At 34.8% G+C, this 16497-nt stretch overlaps 1 protein-coding gene across 1 annotated transcript in view; it reads left to right on the forward strand.

Annotated features, from left to right (window-relative positions):
* Positions 1–2070: 2070 nt before the first annotated feature.
* LOC129005734 (zinc finger protein 774-like) overlaps positions 2071–16497 on the forward strand; it is a 73156-nt gene continuing 58729 nt past the window's right edge. The window contains exons 1-2 of the mRNA XM_054434719.1: positions 2071–2305; positions 10291–10752. Coding sequence (XP_054290694.1) covers positions 2298–2305; positions 10291–10752 — 470 coding nt within the window. The 5' untranslated portion in view covers positions 2071–2297. The remainder of the gene's footprint in view (positions 2306–10290; positions 10753–16497) is intronic.

Raw genomic sequence — 16497 nt, forward strand, 5'->3', positions numbered from 1 at the left:
ACTTGTCAACCCTCATCAAACTCGATGAAGATACCAAGAGCAAGGCTTGACTGATGGTCCCCGCTCGACCCCGCATTAGTGCTGGGATCTTCGGTCAAGGCTTGCCAAAACAGGTAAACAATTCTCAGGTCAAATTTAACCCTGGGATCTTCGGTCCGTCTACCATCCGTCTGTCCAACGGATCGTAGTCGTAATGGTGTTCCACTGAGCTATAATTCTAACTGGAGGTAGCACTCAATGTCAAAGATGCGTGTCGCCAGCCGCCTTGCGTGAGGCGTGAGTTATAAGAAGCCATGTTATTGGATAAGAAAACTCACTGCTATACCAACCTAGTTATAGAAGCCATGTTATTGCTATGATAAGAAAACTCGCTGCTATACCAACCTAACAAAATCAGCGACACGCTTTTGACAGACTTCTGCCATGGCAGTGCTCAGTGCTACCTCCTGTTATAATTTTAGCTCAGTGTGGTGTTCGGTTCGCTCGAGCAGTAGTGGAGGTGGGGTCAGGTGGGCGGTGGCCAGGCGGTGGCGGACGGCGGTCTGGTCTGACCTAGGAGGATTTAATCCTCCTAGGGTCTGACTGACGCAAGGCCCCACTAGAAAAAGGTGCTTCCTGGTCTCGTTCTTGTTTGCATTGCTATTGCTTTGCTATATATATTGCTGTGCTCGTGCTGCAGCTGCAATTAGTGATGTTAGATACCGTGATTTAAAAATATCGGTGACTTCGTTCCAGTGACAAAGAAATATCGGGGCGAAATATCGGTGACTAAAATATCGGTGACAGCTTTGCAGACCGCCCTGGTTTGTCTGTCACTGAGGCCTTTGTTATCGATGCTGTGGCCAATGACGATACGTACTCTCCCTTGACGATTTTGGATCAGCTGTTTGTCACAGAATTTTAATTATTTTGGCCATTTGTTCTAGGTACCAATACCTTGCTTTTAGGGTTTTTAGAGGAATATGTACTTGTTTGCTTACACTTTGTGAAATAAAAGGTATGACAAACTAATAAACTTTGATTCCATATTAAATGAAGTTAAAAATATGTAGGTGGTCTATAGCATTGACTATATGTTGTATAGTCAATGTCTATAGTCATAGATACTGACATAAGGCCTAGTGAGGTTAATATTGGGACCTATGCCTAAATCTTTGTCTTGTTATAAAGTTAGTAGGTTAAATAAATCAAGAGTAAATAAGCAATGCTCGATTAATAAAATTGGCTAAAAATAAAGTTTTTAAAAATACTCATATTTTTAGAACGGATCAAGATTTTTTTAAACGGATTGCAGCATCGTATTCAGCGTAAAAATCTAGTTTGAAACGATGGGTCACAACCATACCTTTACATTTGAAAAAAATTACGCCACACTACATTATTTTGAAGAACTTCCCACGCAAGGATTTAGTCCAGAAAACAGCTGTTTATCGCAAGCTTATTCAAATGGGGTTTCATTGCGTACTACTGTACTGCAATGAGTTTTACCGGACCCCAATCAGCTGATTATACTGTATTTAGGGGGCAATGAGTGGTTATAAACAAAAACATAACTTCTCTTAGAGGTGGTTACAGTGATTTTTAGTACTTTAGTTGGTGGTAATATATAAGGATTTGTACGGATTTAGTAGTATGGCGTAAACTATCGTACGTAACTCGTCCAAAATGTGTGTACCGGACTCGTATGGTAATCCCGTACTCGACTAAAACTCACCCTGTATATGTATATATCCTATATGTATAAAACTCAAAATCGAAAATTCCCGACAAGAGGTCGCTATTCGCTTTCCACATGACAAAAAATATTGAATTAGTCAAACAAACATAGTGCATGCATATAGTATGTCCTGTGTACAATATCTGTGCCACCCATTTTCTTTCATCCGGATGCGAAAATAGAAATTTCTGCTGTGAAATAATTGAAAATAAACTCAGCCCCCTATTTAACCAACCAATACGTTGGGCAGAAAAAGAAAAAAGGAATAGACCAAAACCACTGAGCAAAACCAAGCCTATCCTTAATAATAATACAAAACCAAATGGCCGTCGGCCGTCTAAGTTTGTGAAGCTTGAGTAGGCCTAGTTGTTATGAGTTTTGTTTATTATGAAATGTATGTTGGAGTTTACCTGTGTTTTCTGTGCAAGTGGAATGTTTTCTTAAAACTTTTATTTTAACTAACGTGTTTAGAATAAACTTTTGGAATAAATGGTTCTGCTCGTTTCAGTTTCATCGTTATTTATTTTGATGCAAGTATTCGTTTTATCGTTATATTTAAGTTGCTGTCAATATTTGGCCCATGTTAAGGTGAGAAACTAATAATAATCTTCCAGGGAGCTTTATTTCTGAATATTAGTTAGTAGTTTAAGCTACTTTAATACACATTCAATTAAGGCCGTTTGCAAAGAGGATCCAATAGGCAATAGGGACTTTCAATAGGCTAAACTCTGCTCTTGGCCATATTAGGCCTTTTGTCAATCTAGAAAATTTATTCACACTCAATGTTTACAACATGCCTCAAAGCTAATGAAGATTTTAACATTTTCTCTCGCGCAGTTATCTTTAGCCCAGGATTAGATTAGGGCTAGGGGTATTTCTTTTGTAAGTTATAATAAATTCCCTTGCAAATAGCCTAGGGCCTATATTGTCGCCAATTAGGTTAGTCCTATTGGTAACAGTGCAATAATAACCAGTGCTCGATTTGCAGGGAAATGGCACAGCAGTAAGTTGTAACCTCTCAACAATTATTTGAGGGTGGATTGGAAGGGGGTTGTGTCATAATTCCCGGGTAATTTACACTTCCGGCACCTTATTTTTTTTACAAATTGAGCACTGATAACTTATTAACTAAGTTAGGGCCTAACATTACTTAATAACATTGACAAGCAGCCCTGTTGATTTCATCAACTGCTTAACCCATTGGGGAAGGAATTAATGCGCTGCCTGCAGTTCCCTCTGTCGGCAATTAACTTAATAAAAATTACCGAATTTGTAGACTTTTAAGTTACTCTTAATTTTGTTATAGAGAGAAGGCTGCACTTTACTTGACGTCCTACACTCATTCGATTGGTTTTTTCGATTCGATATTTTCATTCGATTCTTTCATTCGATATATCGTTTAGTTAGTTAGGTTAGGTTAACCTTACCTAACTAACCAAACGATATATCGAATGAAGCAATCGATTAATCGATATATTGATCGATATTTTCGTTCGAATGAGTGTAGGACGTCAAGTAAAGTGCAGCCTAGAGAGAAAACTGTAACTTAAATTGGGATATTATGTCGGAGATGGTGACCAAGAGAACCATAGAAACTATATTTTTACCTGAAAACAATGGTGCGAAACTTTTCTGCTGTCTCAAAAACTTAAGTAGGCCTAAATACTTAAACTACGATAGTTTGAATATAATTACTGTAATGCCTTGTCTGCTAGTCTCTGTTGTCATTACTGTTAAGTGTTAATTGATTAACACAAACATAAACAATTGAAAGGATCATCTAGGCAAGAAGAAGAAACCTAAGATGACAAACATTAAGTTTCTACAAAGAGGCAAAGAGGTAGAGACATTGATCAATTCAACTGAACATTGATTATGAACTTAGGCCTAATCAGTTTAGACATGTGAGGTAACTTAGATATGTTTGGATTCGTGACTCTATTAAGGGTTTTGAAGTTAGGTTAGATTAGGAAGGTAAAGCTTAAGTTATAATGAATGGAGTTAGTTGTTGATTTATGTTAAGTTGTCTCCAGACTGTATTTGCACTTTGTAAAATAGTGCTATAGGCTAAACACAATAAATAATATTTACTTAGCCTAAGTTAAGTTATTTACTTTAAAATGGCATATAATCGATCAATACATGTGACTTGGACTATTATCTTTGATTTTACAGAGTAAACATTGATATGTGTCTAAATCAAAGTGCCTAATACAACATTAAATTTAAAATTCAAACGATCGTAGTTTATTCAGTTTTTGTGACAGCAGAACATTTTTTGCACCATTGTTTTCAGGTAAAAATCTAGTTTCTAATGATAAATACCTAACTATGGTTCTCGTGGTCACTATCTCCGACATAATTAAACCTAAAATTGTTACCGGTACTTTTAATTGGTACCGGTAATTGAATAGTCAAAGTGTAAAATAAAAAAATAAATATTAAATTAGGCTATAAATATTATAAAATTGAAAATTTTAAAAACAATTTTTTTAAAGTTAGCCTAAGTTAACTTGATTTACAAATTCCAAGATCAATCCAGACACAAAATGACACAATGTTATAAAGTTTTTAATTGATTCCCTACGTAGAAAAATCACAAATTGTTTACTTTTATAAGTAACTAGCTGGCCTGATAGACGTCGTCCTATCCTATTGTGGTTTTTTGTCAAATGCTCGTTCATTTTCAAGATGAGCTCGTTCGCATCGCTCAGTCACATCCTGGTTGAAGTTTGTTTGCTACGCTTACTCACCTTTAGATTGGAGCTCGTTCGCTGCACTCACTTGCCTTCAAGTTAAGCTCGTTCGCTACGCTAACTCACCTCCAGGTTGAAGTTTGTTCGCTACGCTCACTCACCTTTTGGTTGCAAATTAGCTGTTGTCATAAATTTAAAAATTATAGGGCTGCACCCTGTTGGTAAACATATTTAACTTGTTAATGCTATTGAACATCACAGAATAAAATTGTTTAGTTGAACCAGCTGATAAGATTCTTTAATTCCATTCAAATATAAAAATGTGTTTTTCTTAAGGTTAACATGGGAAACTCTAGAGCCACTGGGGTGGAGCCCTTTTGACGGATATGCACCAAACTTCACACAAACCATCCTTGAATAATGCTTACTAATGCCTGAATGTTTCATTACAATCTGTCAAGCCGTTTCGGAGTCCATAACGTTCAAATATATATATACAAACTTCCTCTTTTATAAATATAGATAACATAGAAACAAATTTTTTTACCTTACCGCAGCTGATTTTGGGTGATATCTGGTTTCCATGCCTACACAACCTGTTTTGTTATTCACAAAAATCAATGAGTAAATATCAATACAAGAAGCAATAGCCTATATTTATAAACATAATTATAAAAATAAGAAGAAACATAATGGGGGAAAATAATAATAATTAAATAACTAGTGGCGCTGCGTAGCGGTGACACGAGCAGCACTCGTACCTAACTCAGTCGCCGGGCCAATGGGTTAACCCAGGCCCCACTTTGGGTGAAAATTTACGACACCCAACATAGGTGTACCCTAAGCACTTCCTGAAGTGTAAAATTGTGTAAAGTTTAGTGTATGTTAAGGTTATTAACTCAACCATTTTTGAAATGATTACGTTTAAAACCTCATTATTTCGATAGCACAAAAAGACTCTAGGGATAATATGTCATATTATACATCATTTTAAAGGTATTTAATAGACAAACATTTTGGCGAAAATAGAAATGAATGATCTTTTTCCGCTTCAAAATGGCGGCAGTTTATTTGGAAAAAATCAATATGTTTTTAATACTCTTTGTTTCCTATACAATGCACTACTTTACTTAGCCCTTTTCCGGTTGAATTTTCTTACTCATTATGAAATTAGCTTTACTGTGATACTAGTGTACCTGTTGCTCGAATTCGAGCAATTGCGAAGCATTACAGGCGTTATTTTAAAACGAATAACAGTCATAATTTCCGATGACTTTATAAGAGTCAACTCAAAGATTATGGAAATACTCACAATGTACACAACAGTTATAATTGTTTGTAAATATCTTATCTTTTTTCAAAAGCTGATCTTGTTTTTTAGTGTTTTCTACAAATGATTCCACTCATAGCCGCATCAGGTTGTCTATAATAACGAATATAAATGAAAAAAAAACAAACATTATTTCTATTTCTTCTACTTGGTTGTGTTTTATGACTTTCATATGTTTGCAAATTGGCTCTTTAAAAGATTGCTCAAGAAATGTAGCACAGTGTTAATTCAGTTTTATTTGTAGTATATCAAATTGTCCAGGCTTTCTCACTTTTTCCATTGTAATAACTACACCAACCCAAGTATCGTCTACAGATGAAATACGCCAAAGAATATCATCTACGTGTATCACGCCTACGTACAATCTCTAAGAAGTGGTAAAAAGAGCAGAAACCAACGCATAAGATAGATATAAGTTAACTTCATGAAAAATAATTTTAAGAGTTACTGTGATATTAGGATTTTCCACTGATTTGGTAATAGAACATTACATTGCAAAACATGACATGATGCAGAAGAAAATCGATTTTAAAATCAGAAAAAGCCATTGCAAATACTTCATTTTGACAAATTCAGTAAATCACAATTTGAATATTAACAGCTGTTTCATTAAAAAGTAGTGTAAAATTATGCATATGGTCGTAATGTAAACAAATCTGAAGAGGGAACTTTAAATGCCTCTGGGGCAGAGCCCCAAGGGAATTAACTTGTTTCTCTTTTGATGGCTCATCTACAGACCAAGACCTTTCTTTAGAGACCCCTACCAAGTTTCTACGCCCAGCCGTTCTCTGAAATTAGCTGTGACAAAAACCGATTTCCCCCCCATAAGAATAACATGGGATGGGAATTTAAAGGCCACTGGGGCAGAGCCCCAAGGAAATTTACCACGTTTCTCTTTTGATGGCTCATCTACAGACCATGCCCTTTCTTTAGACACCTCTACCGAGTTTCTACGCCCAGCCATTCTCTCAAAATAGCTGTGACAAAGAAAAACAGTTTCAAATTAATATATAGATGCTACAAGTAACGGGTTTTTTAAAGAATAAGAATTAAAAAAAAAATGATTTTTGAAAATTTGCAAATGCCCATTGATTAAAATTTTTAATAGCAACATATGTCAATAGGCAGATCATTTTATAGGTTTCATAATCCTTAACAACTTTGTAAATTTACACTTACTTCGTATCTTTTAGTTTTTGTGTAAACAACAAAAAACCTAATTTCCTCATATCAAATTCTGAATGTTATTTCCATGTTTAATGCAGTTATATATACTGCATTAAACTGCCCCGCTGTGTTAAACGGGGCCTTTAGTGTTATGCATTTAATATTAGTTTTTTCTTCCAAAATTCTACCAAATTTGATCAAACTCTTACTAATATTATAAATGTGAAAGTTTGTGTGTTTGTTTGTTTGTTTGTTTGAAGTTCAATCACGCATAAACCACTGGACGGATAGGGCTGAAAATTGGCATAATGTAGGTCACATTCCCGATCAACATATAGGCATATTCTTATCTCATAAATCCTTTCGGGCTCCGCCCCAGTGGCTCTGTAGTTTCCCATGTTAACCTTATGAGTATTCATATTTAAAGAGAATTAAAGCATATAGTCAGCTGTTTCAACTAAAAAGGTTGGTTCTATGATATGGAAAAGCATTAAAAAGTTATCAGATTTACCAACAGGGTTCAGCACTATATTTTTTTGGTTTTATAAAAACAGCTAATTTGAGCTAAGCAGTAACAAAAAACTGTGATTCGCAATGAGAACTGTCAAAGTAGGCTTGTTTACAGTTATGTTAATGTTTTTCATTTTATGAATAATTTGTGATATTTTGCGAATTGTTGATAATTTATTATTCTCTATTGTTTAGGTGAAGTGGTAGAACATTATGGCTATGGTAGATGTGTAGTAGAATACCGGTACTGTAAATCTAAAAAAGCAAATTTTATCAAACTGTGTCCTCCCTTATTGCAAACGCAAAGCTTGAGTATAACTGCAATAAGCATTTTATACTTAACTAGCTGTAACCCGCGGGCTTTGCCCCGTTTAACTTCTTAATTTTCAAGATGATCTCGTTCACATGGCTCAATCACGTCCTGGTTGAAGTTCGTTCGCTACGCTCACTCACCTTTAGGTTGGAGCTCGTTCGCTACGCTCACTCACCTTTGGGTTGGAGCTCGTTCGCTGCGCTCACTTGCCTTCAGGTTAGCTCGTTCACTACGCTAACTCGCCTCCAGGTTGAAGTTTGTTCGCTACCCTCACTCACCTTTTGGTTGCAAATTAGCTGATGTCATAAATGTAAAAGAAATAATAGTGCTGCACCCTGTTGGTAATCCTTGTAACTTTAATGCCATTGAACATCATAGAACAGAACCAACTTGTTTAATTGAAAAAGCTGTTAAGATTCATTAATTACTTTTAAATATGAAAGATCACAAGGTTAACATGGGAAACTCCAGAGCCACTGGGGCGGAGCCCGAAAGCCGGATCAGAATAAAAACTACTTAGTTTTCCTATTTAATGCCCAAAGAATCGGTGTACCGAATTTCAGCCTCCTAGGTAAATGGGAAGTGGCAGAATTAGTGATGAGTCAGCGAGGGCTTTGCCTTTTATATATTTAGATACATTTTCTGGCATGTTTAGGGCTACTAATATAATAAAAATTAAAAACATAGTTAACAAAGTACCCTTAATCAAATGAAATCGGTCAAAATAAAAATGATTATTTAAAAAGGCCACTTTGTTAAGCCCTCCATACATGGAAAAGCATGTTGGCGAACATGCTCGGCGTTGTCAACAGACGGACGAGCATGCTCGCGAACTTGCTGGTCGCTCGGTAGCGGTTCTTAACCCTATTCTTGCTTCTCTTGTGCGCTGTGACCATGTGTTATGTACTTCGATGGCTGTGACAGTCAAGTTGTGTGTATTTATTTATTTAATATTTAATTAGTTTATTTGGATTAAATTTAAATGGATGCCAAATGCTGTTGTGGCTTTTTGCGGTGGTGCAGTTTGATTTGAAGAGGATAGCAAAAGTAAGCCACAAAAAATATGGTGTAAAAATTGGCTCAAAAATAGAAGATGGTTCAGCCATATGTCCCTTCTAAGAGAACTATTAAAATTCCATCGTTGTGCAAAAACATATCTCGTAGTTTTGCTTATTTTAGCCTTCTTTAGAATTATTTAATTGTGACAAATTGCTACACAGAATTGATTGTACACATTTTTGTAATAATATACAAATTTTAATTGATGAACCCTCTATTTTGGAACAAACACAAATAAATATTTATTTAGCTTCTGTAAACATTGATTCTAAATCTATTACTGTAACTGGAATACATCAAGAGTATCAACACCATGATGATTACAAGTGCAATCTGTCTATTGCGGCTACTTTAATGGCGGTAACGAAGTAATCTTTTTGAATCGGAACGGTTACTTTGTAATGAGTCCACGAGTGTAACTGGAATCATGGTTAGCGGCTACATTGATGGAATCATTTAGCCTATCGCTATCCACTGTGGGTGAGTTGCAGCGGCGAACATGCTCTCAAACATATTGGTCGTCCCCACAGACGGGCGAGCATGTTCGTGTGTCGGGCTCAACAGGTCCGACGAGCCGAGAGCCGAGCCCAGCATGCTCGCTGCGATGGATCCCACACACGGGCGAGCATGTTCCTCACCAACACCGTCACAAGCATGCTCGCGAACATGCTTGCCCGTGTATGGGGAGCTTTAACTATGTTTTTAATTTTGTATAAATATTAAATATTATAAATATTAGCCTATATATATATATATATATGTATGAATTTGAACGTATGGTGTTTTTGGTTTCTAGGGACCTCAAAACGAAAAAGCATATCGGTTCAGGGTCCAGGTCTTATCATGAGTACTACGGTAGTAGCTTATTCCCTATATGGGAAATTCGCTAAAAAGCGATCAATGGGGTCATGATTAGTTACCGCTTTGCATGGCTTCTGGGTGGGATCCTTTGGATACGCCCTGATACTTAGGCCTACTTAGGGGACATTGGTGTTATAGTGTAAAAACCATGGCCACCCAGAATGTCACTCCAAATCACAAGGTGACTTTGGGTCAATGCTAGGCCTCCCTCGACAACACCAAGAACTCTTTTTTACAAAATAAATTATTGCATCATAAACTACACACTTTTTTTATCAAAGTAGCCATAAAGAAAGAATTTTTTGACCGACCGAGACAAAAAATATTTCAAGAAGAATAAAAGCTGGGCCCAAAGTCACCTCATTTGACTATACATATAAACATCCAGCGTAAAATTCTGCAAAATTTAAATAGACCTAGCTTAATGTGTGATTTGGAACTTTAAAAAATTCATGTTGATTTTCCAATTTTTAGTACTCTTATTTGACTTTTCCGGGGGAAATGGCAGTCTTATAGACAATTTTAAGGAAATATTTTAGTGAAAGTCCAAACAGTCAAATGGACATTTGCTTAGTCTGCAGGTTTGCTGGGGCGAATGTATTTCTACTTGTGTACTTAAGACTTCTTATATTTTCAGATGTAATGCTGAATATTCTGCTTTGGATTCTATAAAGTTAGTATCTGACAATCTATCTGAAAGAGTGAAACTTGATTGTGCAAATAACTATGAACTATGTGAAAATAAAGATGGTGTTCTCATAGCTAATAAAATAAAAAGTGAAGTTATTGAGGTCTCAAGTGAAACAATAGTAAATGGCTGTTCATCTTTGAAGTCTCCTGAGGTTAAGGGTCAGAAGACACTATACCAAGACAGTGGCAAAGGGAATAGTATGACTGATATGAGCTTGAACAGTAACTTAATGTTTAGAAGTATGTTTTTCATGAATGATGAAGCTACACGACATTTTTTGGCACCACCTTTGCCCCCAGTACAGCCATGTGATATGCAAGCAGATTACAACTTCCAGAAGAAGTTGATATCTCAAGTATCAGGTTCCAGCACTCCAGGATCATCATCAGTCACTACGAGCAGTACAAAGTAAGTTGAACAAAATTTATGTGGGTACAGTTCTGCCGAGAACCTGTGACATAAGATCGGTTTAAATACCAATAGCCTATATCGTATTGATTTTTATTCGGTTTGATATATATTGTTTCTACAATATATTTTTGTTTAATGTAGGCCTAACCATCGAATTGAGTTATGATCAGTTTTAATGTTGATGATTAATAAATGAAACCATGGACAAAAGGAATGAAATAAATCGTCAGCAGTGCTGCGGTTAGCATATGTTCTGGCGTCCCCTGCTAGGAGCGCCATGTAGTTACGGCGCAAACCGCTGCAGCGCCAAGCGCTGGCGACCGTTGCCATGACAACTTGGTAGTTAAAAACCAGTGTTGCCAATATTGGAGTCCCGGACTCTAGGGGATTGGAGTTTGCTGACTTAATTAATACTAAGGAATAACTTCTTTAAATGCCTTATTTAATAGTAAAATAATTATTAAAACATAAATTTGTTATTTTTTTGTTTGGTTTCATTTAAAGTTTTGCTTTATTCATACATAGTTTTAGGAAGAGGGAAGTTCAAAATATAATTAACCTTATTACGTAGGTCTTTACCTATGCCTTACTTTAATCATCTTTGGTTCCTTAACATGGAACATTTCTGTTAAATAATTTATAAATGTTTTGCAGAAAAATGTTTTATTGTTTCTGAATGGTAAATAATGCAGTAAAATAGACTATTACTTTTCCTGAAATTTACCAGGGATTTTGGCTAAATATTCTGGGAAATTAAGAAGAATTTTGTGGGATTTGGTCAGTCACTACGGAGAATTACTTCTTTCGCTGTGGTCCGGATTCATAGCCTACAGGATGAAGAATCCATGACCAATTTGTGTATGGTCTGTATCTGGGATCTCTCAAAAAGTAACTAACTAACCTTTCTAGGTGAGAAGTACCTAAGTCATATTAAACAAACAGTACCTTTACACCTAGGCCCTCTTTCATAAAAGGTGACAGGTATATTAGACTATCTACAATTCTACAAATTTGTGTTTCATATATGTTTTAAAATTGACAATTTTATTTCAAATATTTTTTACAAATATGTCAATGTCTTGACAAATTTGTCAGATTTGTGTTTCATAAAACATGTAGTGTGAAAGGTGATTTTTGACAAATTTTCGAGAAATATGTTGACAATTATGTTGATAAAACCAAGGCCCCACTAGGTCAAAATTAAATTGATTTTACAATACAAATTTTTTGTTAAATTGTTTTGAATAAAATTGACATTTAAGGGTTCTGTGTATGTCAAGCCATTGTGTTTAGTAGTATGAATGTAAACTGTAACGAGGTGTTAGCCCGTCCTACGTACGGGCTGTGTAGGCCTATAATTCAGAACAGCTAGTTTACACGTATAAAGACAAATTTTATTGCAGCCTACAGTATAAAGAGTAATTATCAATTGAGAAGTTTATAGGCCTAGTCAATGATATCACCTTCCATCGCATACCTGCCTCTTCCATAATCAATATAATCACAATACAATTACTCATACTATACACAATTTCCAGTAGGTCTGAATTGAAACTCCCTAAAATAAAACGAAAACATCCAAATAAAATTTACAGTACACATAATTATAACGTTGGTGTCCTGACATCATTAAACGAATCGTCTACACACATCCTTTATGTCAATTTCACTGCATCAATTGCTAAATAAATAAGTGTAAACAAAGAGAAGTAAACACAACAACATATTAGTTTATTTTGTAAACAGCTGAGTCAAAAATAAAATAATATTCATTTGAACAAAAGGACTGGTCACATGTTGAAGGAATTTAAAAAGTAAAAACGCTAGTAAAGCTAGTGACGTAATTAATTGTCTATGTTTATTATCCATTCCGTTATCAGTTCTAATATCCTTGATAATTAAACCACTCTCATTGAATCAATGTACATTGTAATTCCCCATATTCATTTATTTAAACTATAAAATATTCAGCGCCTCCAAACGTAACCACAACTAAACACACGCCAAACAACTTTTTAGATTTCATAAAAAGATGGCTAGTCTAATTGCAGTATCCTACGTCAATGATAACGCTGTGTTCAATCTATGTCATTCATCTGTATATCGTTGGATAACACCCGTCTGAGGTTGTGGTGGTAATTTAAAATCGTATTCCTGAGGATTCTTGATCTCCATCTTTATGACATCAATATTTCCGGGCCTAATCCAAACAGTTCAAGCATTCAAAAACATTGATTGTAAACAAAAAGCTACCAAGATAAATTAAAACATGTAAAAATGTTTTATGATTTTCTTATCCTTTCCAAAAAAGTTGAGCAGTAAAATAATTTGCATATCTTTTTTTTAACTTGTGTACAGAGCCTCGACTTGTTCACATCAATGGTGTTACTTATCTCGCTGGTCTACTAATCTTACTTATTTCCTATAATCAATGACAAAATCAGAGTAAATAACCTCATAGTTCTATAGGGCATTTTTATAACTAACCAGCTGTTAGTTAAAACAAATTATATTGCACTAAAACAAACCGAAGATTACAAAGATTACTTAAAAAAATAATTTGAACATCCTAGTATTTTACTATGTATATTTAAATAATCCGTCATCCTCTTATCGAAGGATTGAACGTATCAATGATTAGCATTACACATAGTATAAATAAGTCAACCCTTAGTATGTCTTTTAATTTGATCCAAATGCTGAATTTGTGTTACAAATGCTGAATGTTTACAGCTGTTATGTTAAGCAAATTATATTATACCAAAAGCTAGTTTAGAATCTTAGTGTCGGCTGCTAGACTTTTCAAAAATTAAAACTTAATTTCTAAAAAACTGAAACCCTAAACTAAAATTATGGCTTCGACATTCCCTAGTTCTCAAAATTATCTTTCTTTCAACACAAAAATCATATAAATCCGTCAAGTGGTTGATTCAGAATCGTGAAATAAAAAACCCCTGTTTCGTTTTAATATTATAGATATTAAAGATAATTATTTTCAGTTCAATTCAATTCAATTAATTTGATTTATTCATGTCATAAACCAGTTTATAAAAAGACTAGCTGTAAACCCGCGGGCTTTGCCCCGTTTAACTTCTTAATTTTCAAGATGATCTCGTTCGCATGGCTCAATCACGTCCTGGTTGAAGTTCGTTCGCTACGCTCACTCACCTTTAGGTTGGAGCTCGTTCGCTGCGCTCACTTGCCTTCAGGTTAGCTCGTTCGCTACGCTCACTTGCCTTCAGGTTAGCTCGTTCGCTACGCTAACTCGCCTCCAGGTTGAATCCAAAAGCCCGGCAAAAAGCCAAAATGAGACTTAAAAATACAATGAAACAAAAGGACAGTTGGCGTTATAGTGCAGTAGAAATAATTGAAAATATAGCTTAAGGTGGAACTAATTGCAACACAAATGATTCTTGCTGTGAATGGTAGGTAGTATGCTTCTAATCAACATACTATAAATATACATCCGTACTGTGGCGCAAAATATGTTTTTTTTTTGCCGCCATCTTGAAAAAAGGGTATCAAATTATAGGAAATTTAATGCTGAAAAATGATATAATAGTGGTTAGAAGCACTATTTATAAATACGATCGTAGTACAAAATACCCCCGCCGCAGCAAACCTGCAGACTAAACGAATTTCCATTTGTCTTAATTGATTTTTAATTAAATCTAATAATTGAGTTTTAAAATCTTTGTACAACTAAATCTAGAGTTCTACTGGACCGATTTTATTAACTAATGGGTCGTTGGAAAGCTTAATTCGTGTAGATTTTCAAATAATTATGAAAGTTTGATTTTTTTTAAGGTGAAACCCGTCAACATCGACAGTTAGTCTACTATTGAGGTTGCAAGCAAAATCTTTTGACTATAAATCGATGTTAAATAACTCCATTTTTAAACAATTTTGGTTGTTTGTGATTTAAAGCAGTGTGCTTTAGGTACGTCCGATCTTAATAATGAATAATTCCAATGGAAGCTGGTATTTCACTGAAGGTTTTTAGATAACAACATATGGGATAATGTAACATCTTGAATACATATTTAATTAAAGTAAAAATTTAAAAAATCCAATTTAAATTTTGTTGTAGATTAATACATTTGATAGATTAATGATGATGCTTGAAGACAAATATGTGCTTGCATAGCTTTGAGACCGAAATTATCAAAATCGGTCGGGTAGAAGAGTTAAACGAACTAAAAAAACACATTTAAGTCACATAAGTAATGTACAAGGAGGCAGTTTGTGCATGACTCGAAATATACGTCAAAATGAATGCCGATGCTTGATGGCAAATCTGTGGTGCATCCATACCTTTAGTTTTAAAGCCGGATTTACACTATGTAGAAAAACCTGCTACATATATAACTTTTGCTATAGCCTATAACATTGTTATTTAACTTTTGCTATATAACATTGCTATATAACTTTTGCTGTATGAAAAATTTACAGACAATTTTAGTGATTCTGGTGCTCGTGCTATAATGCTATGTAGCACAACCTCATTCGCATTCCGTATCGAAATGTACGCTGAAGAGACTTGTTCGTGGCAGCTATCGCGGTGATCTTGGAAGTCAGAGAGAGAGAGAGAGACGGAAGTAAAGATCAACATAAAAAGATAAAATCATTTTTAGAAACTCTATACTGTGAATCTTGGTGACGTTCTGTTCTCTAATATTTGATTGTTTTCATGTTATCTCAAAAATGAGTCAGCATAATAGTTCTTTATTGGTTTGTGGTAGACGTTTAACATCGCTAATAAAGATGAAGGCGCTTATTAGACAATAGACAATAGACAAAGCTTTATTGTACATAACGCATACAATAATTACAAAAGTAATTCCCAAGCTGGTACATGGTCAATTTATATCTAGGTTCCTTAATCTAATTATACCCTGACAAGAGTAAAAACTATTACAATTTATCTTTAAAAAACGTCTGAATTTTGTAATACGCTTTTTGGCTCAAAGTCTCTTTCAGTTTATATGTAAAATTTGATTTTGATAAAGTTCTGTATGAATTAGGTAAATGATTGTAGATTTTTAATCCCATGTAAAGAGGCCCAGTTTCAAATTTTGTGTGCGAGTGATATTGAAAAGTTTTGTTATTATTTCTCGTTTGATAGTTATGATTTATCTTATATTTTTCAAAAAAGAAAGGATTTGCATGAACATACTTTGCTATTTCAAATATATAAAGAGAAGGTAATGTTAAAATGGAATGTTTTTTGAAAAAAGGTTTACAGCTTTTTTTAGACTTCTGGTGAAAAATAGTTCTGAGAATTGACTTTTGGCAAGTGAACACTTTCTTGGCCTCTGCAGAGTTACCCCATAGAGTGACGCCATAAGCCAGCAAAGAATGAACATACGCATGATATACTGTCAAGCAGACTTCTAGCGGCGTGACCTTGGATAGTACACTTAGTGAATACCTTGTTGACCTTAATTTTTTATTTAGATGATGAATGTGATCAGACCAACTTAATTTTGAGTCTATATTTAGACCTAAAAACTTAACAATTTTTGTATTACTGATTGTGGTGTCTGTAACTCTGTTTCTGAGTTTAAATTGAAGAATATTAGTTTTACATTCATTTAATTTCAGGCCATGGCTCTCAAACCATTCATTGATTTGTTTAATTGTGCTGTCAAAAGTTAATTTAAGTTCACTTAGTGTTTTTCTTTTTAAAAGAGCAGTTGTGTCATCGGCATACAAAGTGAAAGCACAGGAATTTGTGGAAAG

Source organism: Macrosteles quadrilineatus, unplaced genomic scaffold (genome assembly GCF_028750875.1).
Source record: "Macrosteles quadrilineatus isolate MER2022 unplaced genomic scaffold, UCM_ALF_1.0 Scaffold_1__1_contigs__length_201487025, whole genome shotgun sequence".
NCBI classification, from domain to species: domain Eukaryota; kingdom Metazoa; phylum Arthropoda; class Insecta; order Hemiptera; family Cicadellidae; genus Macrosteles; species Macrosteles quadrilineatus.